The 19,786-nt window shown below is 58.2% G+C and overlaps 2 protein-coding genes across 2 annotated transcripts; one reads left to right on the forward strand and one right to left on the reverse strand.

The window, feature by feature from the left end:
* Positions 1-1,468: 1,468 nt before the first annotated feature.
* On the forward strand, positions 1,469-6,594 carry BESB_064740 (AGC kinase; the record flags this gene model as incomplete). The annotated part of the gene is made up of 8 exons (XM_029364869.1): positions 1,469-1,558; positions 2,071-2,193; positions 2,479-2,630; positions 3,070-3,202; positions 4,254-4,396; positions 4,855-4,988; positions 5,292-5,338; positions 5,878-6,594. The coding sequence occupies 8 exons, from the start codon at positions 1,469-1,471 to the stop codon at positions 6,592-6,594; spliced, it is 1,539 nt and encodes a 512-aa protein (XP_029218452.1).
* Positions 6,595-8,889: 2,295 nt separating this feature from the next.
* On the reverse strand, positions 8,890-15,291 carry BESB_064750 (uncharacterized protein; the record flags this gene model as incomplete). Its single annotated transcript, XM_029364870.1, has 1 exon — positions 8,890-15,291. One exon carries the CDS (start codon positions 15,289-15,291, stop codon positions 8,890-8,892), a length of 6,402 nt encoding a protein of 2,133 aa, XP_029218453.1.
* Between the last annotated feature and the right edge of the window lie 4,495 nt (positions 15,292-19,786).

Here is a 19,786-nt window from a genome sequence, read left to right on the forward strand (position 1 = left end):
TCCGCTCTGTGTCTCGCCCCCTGTACACGGCAGAAGTAGCAACGTTCGCTTCCTTCTCCTATCTCCCTCCTCACTGTCATTCCTCTCCAGATTCTGCCTTTCTCTCCTTCAGAACGCGCGTATACGTCCGTGAACGTAAAACTATACCAGTAGAGGCTGTTGTGTGTGCCTCTGTGCGCCTATATACAGGTCATTGCATCAGTGTGTCTGCGTCGTTGAGTGCACGTGTGTGTTCACTCCCTGGATGCTGTGAAAGGCTTTAACTTAGTAAGGTTTATTTCAGTGATCTGAGTATTCTCATACACGCGCGGATCATCTTCTGATTCAAGGCCAATGTTCCATTTCCGCGTCCTGTGAACATGGTTGTATGTACAGCATAACGGGCGGCCCCTCTGACCGTGTGAGAAGGAAAGGCACGCAAGAGAATTCCAGCTACGCTGATTTTTCTTCCCGAGCAGCTACAGCAGGGCAAAACGCTGCAGTGTGCTTTTCTCCCGCGTGAACCTTTAGATTTCGTCGCACCCCTCTGTGTTTCACGGCCGATTGGCGACCTCGACTCGAGCATAACGACTTCTCGCACTGCGCCTTTGCGCACCCGACAGACAGCTCGACGCAGCGTAGCTACGGCGAGGCGAGGCCTCGTGTTTTTCACTCTGTTCATGAACTCCTCCTCGCCTCTCCCCCTTCACTGTGTCTTGTCTTGTCTTCTCTGTATCCGTTCTGCCTCTTCTTTCTGGCTCTGCTCGAGCTCCTTGCGTGCTGATACTTTCCCGAAGACACCCTGTGCGAAAATCGTCTCTTGCCGCGACTGGGAGTCCTCCTCAGTCTTTCGAGAGGAAACCAGACACTCACGTTCCATTCCTGCTGTGCAACTTCTTCTGGCGTTGTCTCTGTAATTCGTTACAAGCCTTGCCTCAATGCGGCAGGACATTCCACTGCATTGTCAGGTTCCTCCTCCGTGCCTACGTCTGCGCCGCAAACAACTTGCGCCACTACGTAACTCTGTCCTTCGAAAAATAACGAAATCCAAGTGTGTTGATCGCCTCCCGGCCTGCGCCTGCTTAAGCAATCTCTCGGAGGACCCTTGAGCTCTTTGAGGCCGCTCTGAAAAGCGTCTGGTGCCTGTTTAGTGCCAAGCTTTCTCGGAGGACGGCTCCGACACAGCTGCGTGTTTCTTCGAGGAAAGAGGGGGGGGGGCGGACGGAGGATCTCTCCGTGGCAGGCACGCCCGCATTCTGTTCTTCTCGGCGCTGTCTCTCGCTCACTTGGGAATCACTCTGTCTTCTTTATTGTCGCCCTCGCCCTGCTCGCGAGGCGACGCTCCGCGATCGGCCTGGAGGAGAATGGGGGACCAGTTGCCCTCTGTGTTGCTCTCGACTCCTCGCTCTTTGCTTACTTTCCCGTATGGTTTTCTTCTTTCTGCCTCGTGATCGACTTTTTCCGTTTAAATTTCTCCCGAGTCATCACCATGAAGGCCGGTTTCCTTGGGGCGGCGTCTTCTCGTCAGTCCAAGCTGTCTGTCGCGAAAGCCGCTCCGCCTTTTCAGGAAGATGGAAAGGTGCGCCCTGGGACACTCCAAAACACATAACACAGTCTGCCTCTTTTCTCGTCTTTGGCTCATCAGCTTCCGCTTCGTCTCGCATCACTCCCGTCTTCTTCGTCTTCCTCCGCTGTCGCTTGCCTCCCTCGTGTGCGCTGCGAACAGTTTTCGCCTTATTTTTTCGTCCTCTCTTTCTGCTTGCGGCGTTTCTCTCGTTTCTCAATAGGTTGCGCCTTCGTGCCTTTCGTCTCGCCCTGCTCTCTCGCTTTGACGCGTTGCTGCCTTCTCCATTTATCCCTCTTTTCTTCTCGCCACCTCATCGCTCCGCTCTTCTCTCCTCTTTCTGTTCTGCTGTCGCTTCTTGCTCTCTCTCTCGGCGTTTTTCCTATGCCGCTCTCTTCTGCTTGCTTCGATACTTCCATCACTCTCTGGGCTCGCGGAGCGTCTCCCTCCGCGGCCAGGCCGCGGCTTTCCTTCCTCTTCTCGCCTTTCATTTCTGCGTTTCTGCGCCCGCTCGGTTTCTCCCTCAGTTCACGTTTGATCACTTCTCGCTGGAGCGCTTCCTCGGTCGCGGCAACTTCTGCGAGGTCTTCGAGGCCTCTCTCGTCGGCGACAAGGAAGGAAAGACTTACGCACTGAAAGTCTTTGACCGGGTAGGTGGCGCCAGAGTTTGTTCGCCCGCCTGCGCCCAAAAGAGGTATCGACTTCTCCCCCTTCCTGCGTAAATTTGAGGACTAGAAGTCCCAATATTACATGTCCTGTTATCCCAGGTGTACCTTCCGACCAGTATGTGATTTAGAGAAAGAAACGATCATCTGCAGCCCCCGCCCTCTCCACCTGCTTGCGCAGGAGCAAGTGTGTGCCGTGTGGCGCCTGGCGCCGTTGCCTTAGAGGCGCGGAGGTCATCCAGTTTGCCGCTTTGCGTCTCTTGCGCGCAGAAACAAGTGATGAAGTTGAACAAAGTCCAAGACGTGATCATGGAGCGCCACTGTATGCTGCGCCTCGGGGACCCCGGTCACCCCAACGTGGTGAAGATGGTCGCGACCTTCAAGGATGAATTCCGCGTCTGCATCGTCTACGAGCTCGCAGAGTATGCCCCCGCTGAGGCCTCCACGTGCAGCGGTCGGCGGATGAGTTCGCTCAAGCGAGCCGCGAGTCAGGGCCTTTCTCTTGGGGTGGGGAGGGAGGGGGGAGGGGCTTTCTTGCCTCTTCAGGGCTGCCTCGGCGCTCGTAAAGAAGCGCGTGCATTCTTCAGATTCGGACGTGGTGCCTATGCGGTTTTGTGCCTTGCGGAGCGGCCTGAGGCTTCTGTCCTGCGCATCGGAATGTGTATTCTCCACCTTTCTTTTTCGCTCGTGTTGAGCTGCCCATGCGCTGCGCGCGCCTTCCGCCGCGGCCTCTCGCTGCTTTGCCGTTCTTCGCGGTCCCCCCGGCGTCGCGTGGCTGCTTCACGTCCTGCAAGCTGTGAACTCCGATGCTAAAGCCCTGTCCCCTGTGGCGAGTCTGCATGTTCCTTTGTCGCTTCTCAGAAACGGCGAACTCTGGGACTTGATGAAGCACGGGGGAGTCCACACCGGGAGCCTGGCCGCGCGCTACATTCTGCAGCTCTGCAGCGCGGTGGAGTACATCCACTCCAAGGGCATCATTCACCGCGACATCAAAGTGAGAATCCAAACGAACGCCGCACACAGCCCAAAGCGGGTTCGTCTCTGCTGCGTCCTCAGTCACAGGCGTCCCCCGGCGATCGTTTGCTGCACAGAGATTGCGTGGCGGGAAGCTCATTCGAGGCAGAGAGATACAGAAATACTGTATGCCTGTTTCGGGACTTGGCTAGATATGTGTGCCATATCTCTAGCTTTCTGCAGCCAGATCTGTCCATTCTGTGCCTCTCTCCCCCCTCCCCCACCCCCGCCCCGATTGTCTGCCTGCCGCTAGATACCGCTGGCGGCACTGGCGAGCTGCCGAGAAGCCCGCGGAGAGCTTCCGCGGTGCAGGCAACTCTGCGCCTCGCGGGTGCCTCTAAGGGGTGTTTCTCGCTGCACACGCTGGCAGAACAGCAGATGCCTCTGTGCGTCGCCTCGCGGCTCTATCGTGGCGGCGTTCCGAGTGTGCTCCGAGGCAGCTTCGTGGCGAGTGTCTGCATGCGGCGGTGTGGAGGATGCGAGGAATACCCCCGGGGCGGACCCTAAACCTAAACCCTAAACTAAACATTTCACTGAAATCGGCTACATTCCTCATTACTGGGGAGTATATACTGCGAGCTGGACTACTGGCTGAGATGTGAAGGCACCGTCTCTGCGCGCCCGCGCGGTCCGCGACTGCCGGCGGGCGCTGCATCGGCTTGGAGTCTGTCAGCTCTATCCTTGCTTCTCTTTCTTTTCAGACATCTCCTTTTCGCTCCTCTGACTCGCGGGGGGTTGGGGGTTTGGTCTCTTTCTTTCGCCTTCTCCCAGGCGCCCTCTTTTTCTTGTTCTTGCTGCGCGTGTCTCTGTCTCGTGAGTTTTTAGTTTTTTCCCTCAAGTCCAGAAATAAGAAATATGTTTTTTGAAAACCGTATTACGTAAATGTCTAGAAGTTTTCGCCTTAACTTTCAAAAATTGGTAAATTGTAAGAAACGAATATACAGATTAATTGGCCTTTTACTTCTGATGTATACGCTTCTAAACGAGATGTCGTTTCACGCATGGGATGGATATTTGTTGTTGTTTGTCAGGCGGAGAACGTCGTCGTGAGCCGCGACGGAAATTTGAAGCTGATCGACTTCGGCACGGCCGTCGACTTGGAGCACCCCGAAGTCCACCCTGCAGTCCTCGGATCCGCGTCACCTCTTGGCGCTGCTGATGGGGCTCGGGCTCGGTATGCCTTTTTCTCAGTTTTTTTTTCACTTTTTTCTGTTCATCGGGTGGACTGCAGGCGTGCACACTCATCTGCCTCGTCCTGAAAACCCCATCCGTGGATGATGCGCCTCTCAAAGCGTTTTCAGACTCCGTAGCGCGATCGACGTGTCGCGTTCCTTCTCTCCACGGCTTCGAGTTTTCTGCATGTCCTCATAGGCGAAGAGCGAAACCCGTTTGACGTATTCGTGCAAAGACGAAAACGGAGCACCGGAGAAGGGGAACGCTGTCTCAAGTGCTCACAGCATCATGACGGATTCGACGTTCCGGTGGTAGTTTGTGGCTGCCTGCACTTTTTTTAATGTTTCCCTTGCGCGGCTCGAGTTCTCCCTGTCTCGCGCGCGTCGCGTGCTTGTTTGAGTGCGTTGCTATACATTTTCAAGAATTTATTTTTTTTTTCATTTTTTCCTTCTTTCTCAGCCCCGCGCGGATGCGGTTCGCTCACCACGTAGGCACCGCGCAGTTCATGCCTCCAGAGGCCATTCAGAACAAGGACAGCGGCAAAATGCGAGATTTGTGGAGTCTTGGGTGTACGATTTACCAAATTCTCACCGGTAAACTAGCGGACGCGCACACGCCTCGACTCGCGGAAGTCGCGCGCGGGGTCGCGAAGCGCAGAGAGGGAGAAACCGCTGAGGCTGTTGCAGGGTTTAGGGATTCGAAAAAAAGGGGAAAAAGATGCAGGAGGGAACGCAAAAGACGAAACAAATTACAAGAGGCGTTGTGCGTCTATCTCGTGTGTCTCGGGCCGCGTCTCTCTCTCCTTTGCATGAGCCTGGCGGGAGAGAGAATGCACTGAGTCGATAGAAGCGACAGGAAGAGTCTCGTAAGGTCTTGTCTGTGCATGTCCTCTTTAGGAAACCCGCCGTTTCAAGCCACAACGAACTACTTCGTTTTCCTAAAGGTAACTCGTGCTTCCGCCCTTTTCTTGTGTCTAGCATCTTCATTCGATGCATGTGCGACGTTTTTGCGTAATCGTCTACGTCTGCTTCGGAGATGAACGCGCGATTCACGCGCAGGTCTCTGTACGACTCTGCCCTGTGCTGTATACCCGCATATCCCCACTTTTTGAAACCGACGTCCTCTCCGCATGAGGCGTGGAGAGTCTCGCTCATTTGAGCGCGTGCGTCTGTAGCGATGGATGCATGAAACGTTTTCGTTACAAAAGAGAAGAAGAAGCATACGACACCGGCTTGGTGCGTTGTGTAGTTCTTTATCTGACTGCCTCGACTTCGTTAACTCCGCAGACTTGTGGAAAGGAGAAGCATGCACGACTTCCTCAGCCGCCCAAACCAGCATGCTCCCCACATCTATTTACACATCTGTGTGCATATATATGCATATATACAGTATATATATGCGTTTTCTTGTCTGCCCAATGTGTGTGTTGGACGTGTCGGCAACGTGTGTTCCTTTTGATTCGTTTTTCTTTCTTTTTCTCAGGTTCAGGCGCGTGACTTGCATTTTCCTCCGCACTTCCCCCCCGGCGCGCGAGATCTTGTTGAGCAGCTGCTGAGGCCTGAACAGGCGCAGCGGCTCGGCGCGAAGGGCGGCATTGCAGAGGTCCTTGCGCACCCGTATATTCTCTCGCTGAAGGCCAGGTTTTCATCTTCTCTTGCGCGGAGTCTGGCGCCGGTGCCCTCGCTGCAGGATCTTTGCTTCCGCGCGATTCTGAACAACTTCTTCGTGCGGCTGATGAAGCTCCAGGAGTCTCAGGAAGCATCGCACGAACGCGAACGCGAGGCTACCATGCGGCGCGCGAGTCTCGCGAGCGTCGACGAAGAAGACGAGGAGGAGGAAAAGGGAGAATGTAACGAAAAGCGAGAAGACAGTGAGAAGCGAGAAGACGCCCACGAGTCGGGCGAGCGCGAGGGCGCTGGAACGAAGGAGGCGCCCACAGAAAGCGACACAAGCGAGCGGCCGACTGAGGCCGTGTACGACGCTTTGATCTCAGAAGTTCTCTCCGCGGAGAAGCGGAAGGAAGCGGAGCAATCCCAAGACGCCTTCGTGAGAATGCTGATGGACAGACTTCGAGACGCCGCAAAGACGAACGCAGACACGCAACAGTGGCAAGAGGAGCTCGCAGCCAAGTGGATGCGCGAAAACGAGCGGAGAGAGCAACAGGAGGCGCAGGAGGACGGCGATCAGAGCGAACATTAATCGACAAGAAGACGCGCGCGCGGAGGCACGGGGGCAGAGACGAGGCTGGAATAAAGATATCCAGATGTGCCTCGACAACGAAAGAAAAAACGTGGCTCTCTACGCAAGAGACGGTATCCGATGATGAAGCAGGACGAAGAGGCCCTCTCTTCTCTCTTCACACAGGCAACGAGTGTAGCTTAGCGGAGTAAACAGGGGAAACAGAGCGGGAGGCGTTGAACGCGAACGCCCGTTCTCAGCAGTCGTAATGGCGGCCGGCGACGTGGGATGAAAAAAACTACGCAGCGACGTGTTTGATTTTGTTTCTCGAAAGCTCTCTTTCTCGGGGGACTTCCATACTGCGTCGCTGCCAGCCTCGTTTTTGTTTCACAATTCCATCCGTGCCGCTTTGCGTTTCGCCGCAACAACGTGTACCCCACGCACACAGTTACGCGGAGGCATGTGTCCATAGATTTCTACAGGTATATACGTATATATCCGTATATATACATATATATGTATGCATATCACTATGATTCCCGTATGCGATATGTGGGCCTGCCTCGCTGTCCATCGTACGAATGTGTCGCCCTGTATCCGTTGTATTTATCTATTTATTCAGTATATTTCCCGGCAAATGAATTGAAGGGATCTTTTAGCCACTATGGCTCTTTCCAGTGCGTAGGGGGACTTGCGAAAACGGATGAGAGATTCTTCTGTTTCAATTTTGTATTTGGCGACGCCTTCCTGGTCTTCTGGCGTTTTGAAAGTCTCTCCCGTTTTCTCCCACGATGCGGTTTCTTCGCGCGATGTGCGTGTGTGACGCTGATCCACGTAAAACAGATCGAGGCTTGCAACGCAGTCTGTGCCCGCGGGCACGGGGACACGAGTGGAACGCACAGAACCATTTCTCAGCGACGCTCGCCTCTCTCTCTTGGCGGCCCTGAGAGCTCCCATGGTATTTCGTAAGATAACATTGACACGCGTATCCACTGTAAAGTCAACACGCCGCGTCTCGTGTATCCTCTGTCGCAGAGCAGCTCCTGCGAGGGCGACTGCGACATCGTCTTCACGCTTCTCGCCCACATCGGGCCTAGAGACTCTCTATGTGCTCTCTCTGTCTCTCTGCGCTGCAGAGATTCATTAATATGTGCGAATGCATGTGGCTCTCTTCGCGTCTAAATGCGAGACGAGTCCTGCGTACGGTGGCTGCTGTTGCCGTTCTTCCATTTCCATCCAAAAAGAACTGGCGCGGCAGTGGCGTGTACCTCCGAAGTGTTCCTGCTTCAGTCTCTCGCCGCCGCGCGGGACGAATAACGTCCACTCATCTAGGATGCAGAATCGCTCCCTGTAGGGGTAGCAGACCCCACTGGAAGCAAACAAATTCGTATCACTCCTAGACTGCAGCGGGCAACAAGTCCTATACACTGAGGGAGCAACTCCACCGAATTCCTTCCTCGGGCTGCGCGCATCGGCACGTCAGCCTCGAAGCGGTCTGCGTGCGCCTCGGATTTCAGATCTGCGCGGAGTCACCTCGCCATCCATAGTCTCCCTCTTCCTTCTCTGGCATGCGTATCTCTCTATGATGCTTGCCTCTCCATCCATTCATACATCTGTGCGCGTCGGGCGACAGCTGCGTTTGCCTGAACATGCCGTCAGCCGTCGCCCACCTCGACTGTTCAACCCGCGCCTTCTCTTTCAACCAGTCTCGAGCTTGCTTCTGTCCATATATGTCCAAACACATACATAAATATACATGTATATACAGATATTTACTTGTAGGAAGTATGGCCGTGTCTCTATACGCACATGTTTGGACGCATTTCGCTACGGTTCGGCAGGCTTGTCTGCGTGTGTCTGGCTACAAGGTCTCTGCGCAAGGGCCCTCGGGTCGCCACCCGAAGATCGGCGAATGCCTTGAGTCGCGCCTGCCTGCTGGCGGCTGCGACTTCGTCTTTTCTACCCTCTGCATGCGCTGATCCTGCACTGTCTCAATGGAGAGACAACGGGCTGCCGCACCTCCTCCGAGTCTCGAACAGAGATGAAAGATCACGCACGCAGGCCCTCAGGAACGCGTAAGCGTCTACACAGAAAACATGCATCCCTAGCAGAGATCGATGCCGAGGAAGAGCGATTCACTCTACTGCGGGAGTTTAGCAGCTTGGCAACAGTCCTCAGATCCGCACAGAGCCTGCGTGTCAACTCTCGCTTCCACCCGCGTCTCATCGCGACCCTGCGTTTCAGGCGGCCTTTGGTCTTCGCGATTCTCTCCGCTACCCACCTTCGGCATTCATCTTCGTGTGCCTCCGCGTTCGATTAGTCGTGGCTGCCATGCGGCGTGGCGAGGTCAACAAAGTGCCAAATGGTGGAGTGCGGCGCCGCGAGGCCGAGCGGAGAGGCCTGAGGACTCTCTGCGTCGCACACGCGCTCACGCGCCTGCGCGCAAGACGCCGCGCCAGCCGCACCCGCCCCAGCGGCTGCCTCGCGGCCGCTTCGCGCAGAGAGAGTATTTTTCAGATCGCCCTGCGCGGTGCTTCGCCTCTCGCGCTCGATCAGCGGCTGCTGCGGACCTGCGCTGACGCCCGCGCCCGAGGCCTTCCGCGGCGCGTTGGCGCTGTGGGGCCAAGCGAAGTTGACAGGCAGAGAAGCGGAGAGGGAGGAAGAAAACGCGAACGGCGAGGCGGCGAAGGACGTAGAGGTCGACGGCGAGCCGCGGGAAGACGGGTCCGCCGCGGACTCCGCGACGCCGAGGAAAGGCGCGACAGCAATCGTGTGGCGACGGCGTCTGCCGTCCTCGCAGAATAAAGGCGAGGAAGGAAACGAAAACTCTCGCGTCGCGTCCTCGCAGTCGCCGAGGGCCTCTCGCTTACCGTTTGCTTTTATGCCTTCGCCGCTCGCCAGCGAACTCCCACCGTCGACATCTCCGTCTGCGGGCGACTGCGCGCCGCGAGTCACATGAGCTTGGCTGGCCTCCGCCGCCGCCTCTTTCGCATGTTTCCCCCCAGGCGCTCGCTCGGCGCCTCCCGGCGCGCCGTCCGCAGGCGTCTGAGGTCGTGTGTCTTCGGCTTCTCCATCTTCTGTTTTCTGGCCTCCACCGCCGCTGGAGACCGCCCGCGCGCGAGGCGGCGCGGAGTCTCCTCCGCTGTCGCGGCGCGGGGACCGGGCGCCTCGCTCGAGGGCGGAGAGGTCGAAGATGCCTTTTCCTTGCCGAGGCAGGTGAAGGAAAGAGCGGCTGCGGCGGCGTTCCTGCTGCGTTGTGTTCTTTTCGCGAGTCCGCGCTGACCGCCCGGTCGCGCCCTCAGGAGGCGAAAGAGGCCGCGGCGACGGGCTCCGCTGGACGGCACGCACAGCGTGTTGGAAGAAGTAAGGCGACTCCTGCGTGAGGCGCGACCCGGGGCCCTCTTCCCGTCTGTCGCCTCGCGCGCTGCGGCAAGCCTTGCCTTCTTCTTCGCTTGCGTCTCGCTCGCCTGCTCTTCCTTCTGGCTCGCGCGCGCGCCCTTCAGCGCTGCGAAAGCCGCAGCGTCGGGAGCCGCCAGCGAACGGCGAGAAAAAGAGCCTGCAAGTGTGGGCAGGGGACGAGGAAGAGGAGACAGAGGAGACGCTTGGCGAGGAAAACCACGACGACGCGGCGAGCGCGTCAGCCTGACTCGAAGACGACGGAGGAGAGGCGGCACTGCGCGACCGGCGGGCAGGGAAGAGTGCTGCACACGGCCTGACAGCGACACCTTCGTAGGAGCGCCAGCGAGGTCTGTGAGATGAGGCCTGGCGTGACGCGCCTGCCAACGAAGACCAGCGCCAGTTCTTGTCTCTGCCGCCGGTGTTTCGCTCTCCGCGCCGGCCCCCGCATGCGCGCGCGTTGCGCGGCGACTCGTCGGTATCTCTGTCGCTGTCTCCGCGCGTCGCGCGACTCCCGCGGAGGCTCAGCGAGCGGCGGAGGAGCCGAGAGAGCGACGGGGCGCCTTTGAGGTACGCGGCGCCGGAAGGGAGCGCAAAGCGCGGCAGGAGGAGCGGAGACGACGCCGCACTCAGGGACGTGGAGGCCGGCGCCCAGGCGGCGGCATCGTCGAGACCGGGCGGCACAGACGGTCGGCGGAAACACGACTTCCCGGGGCGAGCCGACGACGAGGGCGGGACGTGGAGAGACTGACGCCGCATGACTCCGTCCGCGCCTCGCACTGTGACGAGGCGCCCCCCGGGCCGCGGCTCGCTGCCCACACGCGCGGAGAGGTGTCGGCGGCGGGGCTGCGCAGACACCGACAACCCCGCAGACGCCGAGGACGCAGTGGAGGCTCCCGCAGGCGAGTCCGAGAGCCCCGCCGCGGCAGAAGGCACCTGCGAGGAGAAAGCCGAGGGTGGAAGAGAAGCGCCAGAAGAAGAAGACCCAAGTGAAAAGGCAGACGCACAAGAGGATGCAGTCGTGGAAGAAGCCGCTGCGACGAGAGGAGAAGAGACAGACACGTGAGTCGAAAAAGAGCCGCAGGCAAACAACGAGCCAGAAGGAGAGGGCCTCACGGGAGGCGACGGCCCCTGCTGCGTCGGAGACGCGCCTCTGCCTCTCGTTCGCGATTTCTCTCCTTCCTTGTCGCCGTCGCCGGTTAACACCTCGGCTGCGTGCCGAGAGGCATCCAACAATACTTCTGCCGCAGCGCACCCCTCATCCTTCGCTGCCGACGTGTCACCCCCCGCCGCATGCGAGAAGCCCGTTGACGGCCCTCGTGAGAGTGTCCCCTCCTCCGCGCCTTCGCCACTTCTGCCCGTGGCGCTTGTGGCGGCTGTGGCGCTTGTGGCGGCTGTGGCGCTTGTGGCGGCTGTGGCGCTTGTGGCGGCTGTGGCGCTTGTGGCGGCTGTGGCGCTTGTGGCGGCTGTGGCGCTTGTGGCGGCTGTGGCACTTGTGGCGGCTGTGGCACTTGTGGCGGCTGTGGCACTTGTGGCGGCTGTGACGCGTTCGTTTCTTCCCCCGGCATCAACTCGCCCCGTGAGGCGGCAGCTCCCTTGCGTCCTGCCGTCCGCGCCGCGGAGGACTTCTCGCGCCCTCTCGCCCTGCGCGCCGATGCCTTGCCCACCTTCTGCGTCGCCTTCCTCCTCCGCGTTTCCAGGCATTGACCCGCAGGGGTCATCGCAAGCCGACGCCCCAGAAACCGCTGCGCGAAACGTTTCGCTTTTCGAATCCTCGTGGCTCGGAGGATTCGTCTCGTCCTCAGCAGGCAGCGCTGCGGCTCCAGCTGCAGTCGGCGCCTCGGACCTGCCCGCAGTTAGGACCTCAGCGCTGCCTGTGACAAGCGCCGATGCGACAGGCGACAGGCGCGTGGGAAGAGATGGAGACGCAGAGGCAGAGCGCGAAAAAGGCTCCAGACACGCGGAAGAAGACGGGGTCGACGCAGAAGCAACCGCCGTGTCGCCAGACGACGGGCACTTCGACGCAGCAGAAGAGGCGAAAGCCGCAGAAACGCAAGACGAGGGCGCCAAGACCAAGGGTATCGAATACGGATCGGACAGAGAGCTGGTCAGTTTGTATCGCGCGTCCGTCACGCTGAGCCCGTCGCTTGCGTCGGGTGGAGCGTGTGACGGGTAGCGAAGCGGAGTCAGGAGGATAGACAGGGAGCGGTCAGAAGTGTCGGCGGATGTTTGAGCGTCTTGCTGAGAATTCTCGCATTCACTGAGAGAGGCCTGACCATTTCCTCTCTCTGTGAGACCTGAGGCGCTTGCGTCGCCTCGCGCTGGCCGCTCTGCTTCGCGGTCGCTCGCCTCGCAGGACTCGTGCGCGGCTCCAGAGAGACGAGACAGAGACGAAGAGGCGCCCGGTCTGCTCTCGACAGTCGGCTCTCTCTCCGCTTCCTCGCGAATTTCCATGTCGTCGCGGCGGCCTCGGCTGTCCGCGGCAGGAGACGTAGTAGTGTTGTCTCTCTCCTCTGCGTCTGTGCCTGTGCCAACAGACGCAGTCTCCAAAAAGGAGGGAACCGAGCGAGAAGGAGCATGCGAAGAATCATCAGGCGAAGGCGCAGACAGCGAAGACAGAGGAGACGGAGGTGACGAAGGAGAGGCGGGCGGGGCTGGCGACGCGGGGGTAGGCGGCTGCAATGCGGCAGGAAAGAGAAAGAGGCTGGGGCGCGAATCGTGAAGCTCCTGGCAGGCGTTGGGATGCAAGGGAGAGCTCACGCCTGGACCGGGTGGGAGAGGAGGCGCGAAAGACGAGGATCCTTCGTCGCTCAAGGCAATGATGCTGTTGATGGAGGCGGTCTCCGAGAGAAGCCACTCTTCGCGGCCTTCGCAGAAGCGAACGTTTTTCGCTGGCGGAGGCGAGGCCTGGGAGAGGAACAGCGACGCGTGCGTCCCCTGCTCCCCGTCAGCCTCTTTGCAATACCGTGACGAAGCGCCGGAGCCGCTCACAGAGCTGTCAACCGCTACGTGCCTCAGCGGCGAGGCGGAGACGTATGCCAGCGAAAAGGCCGCGCGGTCACTCGCGCCGCCCGCCGCCCGACACTCAAGCGAAGACAGAGACGAAGGCAGCGGCGACGAGAGCGAGGACGAGGCAGGAGACAGCAAAGGCAGCGGAGAGGACGGAAGCGAAGAGGGCGCCGAAGAGGAGGCAGGAAGTGGTGCGGCAAGGTGGACTCGTGGAGCTGAAGCACGGGTCAGGAACTTTCGCGGAAGCAAGTGGTGAAACGGCAAGTGAGCTGTCGAGGCGAACGCGGAAAAACTGCCTTCCTGCGCGCGCTTCTTCTGCGGCGAACGACACGCGGAAGGGGCCTGAGAGGCCGCCGAGGCGCTTGACGACACTGGTCCGAAGCTTGACGGCGGGAGCGGCGGGGTGGGAGGGGAGTGCGGGTCTTCTGAGCTCCCCCTAGACTGACGCGGAGTGGCGTCGTCGCGAGCCTGAGACCGCGTTGGCGCCGCATCCTCAGCCGACGGAGGAAAAGGCGAGAGCGAGGCGTTCGAGGACGGCGACGGAGATGAAGGACGTGAGCCCGGCGAGGGGGCAGGCAGAGGCGAGAAGGGGGTCGGAGGCAGATGCGGAGCCTGCTGGAGCGCTGGAGGCACCATTTGAAGACAATCCTCGCTGGCAATGGAGCCTGTGAGACTCTCGTAGAACCCGAAGGCGCTCGGGGAGCACAACGGGTTCATCGCGGAGACTTCCACGCGGTCGCTGGCTGCGCGAGACGGACAAGCGGAAGGCGACGGAACGGAGGGCGCCGAGAGGGCCGCGAAATAACTCGGCGAGAGCGCGGGGCGTGGCGGCGATCGCGACGAGCGGGGAGAGATATTCGAGGGAGAGGGCGCGTGGGCTCGCCCTTCCTCGGATGCGCAGCTCACGGCTGGGCGACGGCACGAAGGCGCCGCGGCAAGCAGAGGGCCCTCGAGGCGCGAAAAAGACGAAAGGACTCCTCCCGCATGGGAGTCGTCTGTCGGCATTCGCGGCGGCACACGGCAGGGATGCCAGCGGTGCACGTAGCCGCTCTCCACAGGCGTGGAAAGACCGATCGACAGCGAAGGAGAGCCCGGAGACCGCCGCGAGTCTGGGGCGGGAGCGACAGACGCATGCGCCCCCCAAGGACCCTCAGCCGGCGGGAAGGGCGAGCGCCATGCGGCAGACGAAAACTGAAGCGATGTCGCCGAAGGAGCTTCCGAAGGATCAGCCGAACGAGCTGCAGAAGAAACCGAGCGAGCAGATGAGGAGGGTGGTGCAGCAGGAAAAAAAAGACGAGAGGCGCAGGAGCGGATGCTCAGTGACGACGACGAAGGCGAAAAGGAGGACAAGGCCGAAGAGGAGAGAGAGGACGACAGGCTGTCGCTCAGTCTCCCTGGAGGAAGGTCTTTATCCCCGGGGAGCACAGGCGGCGACAACTCCGGCGGATGGTGAATCGCCGCGGCGCAGCACTGGATTTTCACTGAGTGCGGCGGAGAGACGAAAACTGGCGGAACGAAGGAGCTCTCCTTGGCGTCCGCAGGAGAAGCAGAAGCAGCAACAGCAACAGCTGATACCCCTTCGTCATCTGCATGTTTCGTGTTCGCCCGTGTGCCTAGGCGTGTGTCGTCGTCGCAGCACGTTCCGTGTGGAACCGAAGGAGCATCAGCAGCACCCGTCGCCTCTGTTATCTCCCCCCACGGCTTTGCTGCGGACGGCGGCAGCCGATATGCCATCGAGAGGCCTGCGTCTGAAGCGCCATTCCCCGAAGAAGAGGACGACAGGCGCAGAGAGGCCACAAACAACGCAGTAGGGGCGTGTGAAGAGGAAGGAGCGAGCGAGCTGCCTGCAGCCCGTCGAAAGGAACGGAGGTCGGGCGCCAACGCAGAGGCGGCAGAAGCAGGCCGACCGCGAGGCGCGGAATCACGAGATAGCGGAGAGGCAGAAGATGCTGTTCTGCTGCGACCTGGAGCCAGCGGCGAGGCCTCTGGGAGAGGTGACACAGAGGGCTGCATACCAACACACCGCTCAGAAAAAGGAGGCGAAGAACACGAAGGAGCGCCTTGGGAAGCGGCCTTCGCAACCTGCTCATATCCCTTCTCATGTCGCTCCAGCGGCGACACGCTACATCCTTCGTTCTCTTCCTCTGCTTTGTCCCTGCTGCTATGGTCTCCTTCGCGAACGTCCTTTCCCCAGCTGTCTCGGCGGTGTGGCTCAACCTCCCCCGCTGTTCTTTTTTGGTCCTCAGGGCCGCCCATCCTGGCTTCGGCGTGGCGTGCGGGGAGGTGCTGAAGCCTCGACGCCTCCCTATCCATAGGAGTCTTGAAGGCAGTGACTTAGCCCGCGAAATGGCTGCCAATCTGCCTTGCTTCGCATCGCGTCTCCCTCTGATTTCTAGGCTGTTTCTGCTCCACCAAGGAGAGGGCGGGGCGTCGGGTTTGACAGTCTCTGCCTCCTCCGCTGCGTGCCTACCTCTGCGTGCCTGTGCCTCGACACGTCTGGGCAGCACGTACTCGTCAGCGTTTCCTCTGTATCCTCGCTTCTGTTCTAAGCTACTGCGCCCGCTGTCCTACACATAGGGTATGTCAGCAGATGTCCCCCTTCGGGGACTTCTCCCACCCGCGGCGCCTATCAATCGGTACGCCAAAGTGATGGCCTTTTCCCTGGACAGAGGAGGTGTGAATGCCGCCCGGCGGAGTAAACTGCTGCGCCGGTGTCAGGCAGAGGCTTTTTCAACAGAACAGTGTAAGCGGAATCTTGCGCGCGCGTCGCTCCGATCCTGCTTGTTGCCCGCAGGGAGCAGGCGGACAACGTTGGAGTCGCAGACCTTTCGTGTCGCTTGTACACAGCGGATGCGAACGTGCAGAAGCGAAAAGACCAAGCAAGAGAGAGGAAAGGGTCGGCAGAGAGAATACAGCGGACGAAGTGGGCGAGAGAGCGAGGAAGGCGAAATACGAGAAATAGGAACAGGGCCGGGAAACATAAAGCAGCTGCCAGACAAGGGTCTGTTTTCTGACGTTATACATCAAGTGCGCTCGCCATATGACACTATACGGCCAACACGTTTACACTGTCGCATCAGATTCTTTCCTCAGCGAAACAGCACGCGCTGTGGACAGAAGAACTTTCGCCGCGAGCGACCGAGGCAACCCGGACAGTTCGAACCGCAGTAAAAATATCGTGGTACTCGATGACGACTGACTCAGATACCTTCCGTCTCTGAGCCGGTGCGGGGTAACAGTCTTTTCTGCTATGTTAATCGTGTTCAGCACAGGCGACAGGCGATGATATCCTTGGTCCAACAGATGGCAGACTGCCTTCGCATAAGTGACGCAGTTTGGGGGCAATACAACTGTAAAACAAACCCCAGGTTGGCCTTCCTTCTGGGAAGGACACGCCCATACGAAAGAAGCAAAAGCAACAGAGAGCGGCTCACACAGCTACACCTGTGACTCCTGGTACGTAGTCCCCTTTAAATCACAGCAGAGGTTTCGGTCGAAACGGCTCGCATGTTCAGGTTTTTCCTACGCGTCAGAGACACACAAAACTCGTGAACATCGGCAGAGTGGACGGGACGGTACCGTGTATTCGACTACGGTTAAATTTTTCCCGGGTTTCCAGTCTAGTCACGTTCATTCGGTTCCTTCACTACATGTTTGATGCACACGTCTCTCATGGGTCGCTTCCCCGTAGGTACAAGTCGTACGCGTATAAAAACGAAACAGATCGTCTGCACCAGCAAGCAATGCCAGTGGAGAGCACGCCTTCACCTGACAACGGCAAGAAACACACATGACCCTACACAGTCTTTGGAAGCGTGCAGAGCCTAAACGAAACAAAATAAAAGACGAAGCTCGAGTCTCTTCGAAAGTGAGGGATTCGAGGATAGGCCGCAGTGCCACCGCGAACAAACGGGGAAAATGCAGCAAACTTTAGCTGACACGGCGCGTGTCCCCCTCCTCAAATGCGATTAGTGGTCTACCCGTGGAAGTGCGCGGCAGCAGATGCCCTAGTCGCGAAAGCCTTCCCTTTCTACGGATCCTAAACGAGTTCACGAGCAACCAAAAACGTATCACTTACATGTCCCTGACAAGGTCTCTTGAGAAAAGGTTTTTCGCTTCTTTCGTCCACTTCGTGTCTTCCACTGTCGCGCAAGACACAACGGCGTTCCCCGCAGGACGGTGAACGGGCTCCTGTGTCAACTGGGGTGCTCTCCGGAGCATGCGAAGACATCGAAACGCACGAGCGTTTCCCGACAAACCGTAGCAAGCGTGAAAGCGATGAGGGCAAACGCGGGATGAGACAAGGACGTCGTACTTGTCGCGCGTCACGCGGGTTGAGCTGCCGAGGATAGACACTACCTGGTGAGCGGCGACCACGCGTCTTCAGAGTTACTTTTTTCCGAGAAAGACGGCTGCAGCCGCTTGCAGAACGACCAGCACAATCGCCACATTAACACGTGTCTCGTCCGGCCTGGCCACCGAGAATGCTGGAGGAAGTATTCGACAATTCATGTAGACCGTTGGCTTCCAGCGGCTTCGGGGTTTGATCGCCAGCTCAGAGTTACTTGTCTGCTTGCTACAGCGCCCAGGTGAGTAGCAGGTGGAGGCGAGACAGAGCCTCTGGCATGCTTGTGTCCCGTGTAAAGAGTGTTTCACATCGGGAAGTCAGTGCTCCCGTTCGATACGCTGTGGCATGCCCCTTAATCACAGCGCCTCTCTGATCAGTCTGTTCAGTGTGAGCAAAACGTCGTGTAGTGACCCGGTAGCTATTGATCTGTTGATTACCAACTGAAGCTTGCTAGACATGTTGGAGTCAGCATGGAACACACTTGTCGCAAGGACAAGCACTTCAGGCCACTTATAGGGTGGTGAGCGTGAAACAGCCGCGCTTGACAGTTGTCATGGGTACGGTGCGTCTTCAGTCAGGACTCGCACCAGTTTTGGCACGGCAAAAAGTTCAAGCTCCACTTTGGTAGTTCGACTCTAGGGAGCGAATGCATGCCTCTACACGTTTCACATGAATCCTACTAGAAAGGAGACTCTAGCGCATGGAACATGCGAAGCTGCGAGGTGTGGAAACGCTTTGAGGACATCGGGAGAAAGCTTGGTTTCCAACGCCGGCTCGGATTACTCCCGACACTGGTCCGAATGCCTTCTGCATTCATTGTGAAAGTTCTTTTCTAGAAGACGCAGGCACGTGGATTGATATTCCTCTGACAGGAAGAAATACTGGATACCTGGAGGGGGTACCTGGAGGGGGGCTCTCTGTGGTCAGATGATTTGAATGCATTTGCACCTACTGTAGGTTTACACGCGCATACCCACAGCCAAGCATACATGCTACACCTTGGATAAATGGGACATCCAAATTTATACTTCAGTCAAAATAAGCTTGGGTATCTCGCGTTGGACGTGTCCTACACGGAACTATTTCAGGCCCACAATAATTACGAAACAAGATGAGGTGATATCGACCCTAAAACCTTTGTCCCAGGGATTGTTGTGAACCCCACCATCTTGGAAACCGCATGATACTTGAGAGAGAGACCGTCAAAAAGAGCCCCGAAAGGAGGGGAGGTTCCGCTCGTTTTTGGGCGTGTCGTGTTTCAAAGCGTTTCTCCCAGTTGTGAGGCCAGAAGCTTTTATCATGGGAAAAAACAACTGAGCGAGTCCTTGCGTCTTCCTCGCGACATAGAACGCAAGCCAATGGATTGATATCTACTTTCGTGTACAGCAGGTTAACCTGCTCTTCGCCGCTTGCGGCCGGGGAAGGACTTTCAAGGCATGGTCTGCGTGAGCAACTGCAGGGACACGCTCTCCGTTCAAAAAGCAAGACTTGGCTCTGAGCACACATTCGGTTTCTTTGCTGCATACCAACGCAATCAATCTTTCGTCACTCTTCGCCCTAAAAAGACTCGAGTGAGACAAGTCCCCTCCAGGAGGGGTGTAATTCGAAAATACAGTGACATAATATTCCTGCGAGACATTTACGTCGTATCTTGCCTGGTATTCGCGGAGCATGGTGACGCTCAGCTTTTGTCCTTTGTTCCGCGGGGCTCCGTCCCGGTCGTGTGTGTTAGTGTGTTTGCTTCATGATTCCGCGGGCGTTCGCGTGCTGCTTTTGCTTCCTCGCTGCTTTCGGGTGCTGTCAGGTTTCGCCCGTGTTTCACAATTGATGTCACCATTGGCGATTTCATACGTCTGCGCGTGTGTCGACTCTCGGACGCTGCTGATATCATCGCATTCAATCTTCGACCTTCCAGTTTCGTTTTTAGTGGTCGCTTTTCCGGCGTTTAGACTTCAACCAAACCTGATGAACTCAGTCGGTGATTGCGTCCAGCGTTGCGATGAGTAACATGATGAACGCGTATCCACATATTCGCACGCATCGGTAGTCAGAGCGATGTGCCCCCTCCCAACCTGAACAGGTAACTGTGCGTTGCTTCGAATCCGTGATCGAAGAACTGGAAGGATGTTCTTGTCTCTATCAAACGTTCCAGATAGTCTGTGTCTGCTGACGTCTGCATTTGGCTCACTGTGGGCTGGGGCTGCCCGTACGAAAGACGTTTTCTTCGCTCATTTCAGCAACGTTCTCGAGGCAGCCGGGCCTTCACACCCGTCTGAAACCCTGTCCGTGCGTGAAGGGCTTCACGAATGGAGAGCGAAGATGGCAGGTGGGCGCCCGAGGTGCTTCCCTTCCGCCACAGCCTGCTGGTCGGACTACGACACAAAGACTCATGAGCCTCGCCAGATCCCGAGGACTTCCGCGCTTGCTGGCTTCGTGAATCATTGCGGTGCAAGGCATCAG

The sequence above is a fragment of the Besnoitia besnoiti genome, chromosome VI (genome assembly GCF_002563875.1).
Source record: "Besnoitia besnoiti strain Bb-Ger1 chromosome VI, whole genome shotgun sequence".
In the NCBI taxonomy this organism is placed as follows: domain Eukaryota; phylum Apicomplexa; class Conoidasida; order Eucoccidiorida; family Sarcocystidae; genus Besnoitia; species Besnoitia besnoiti.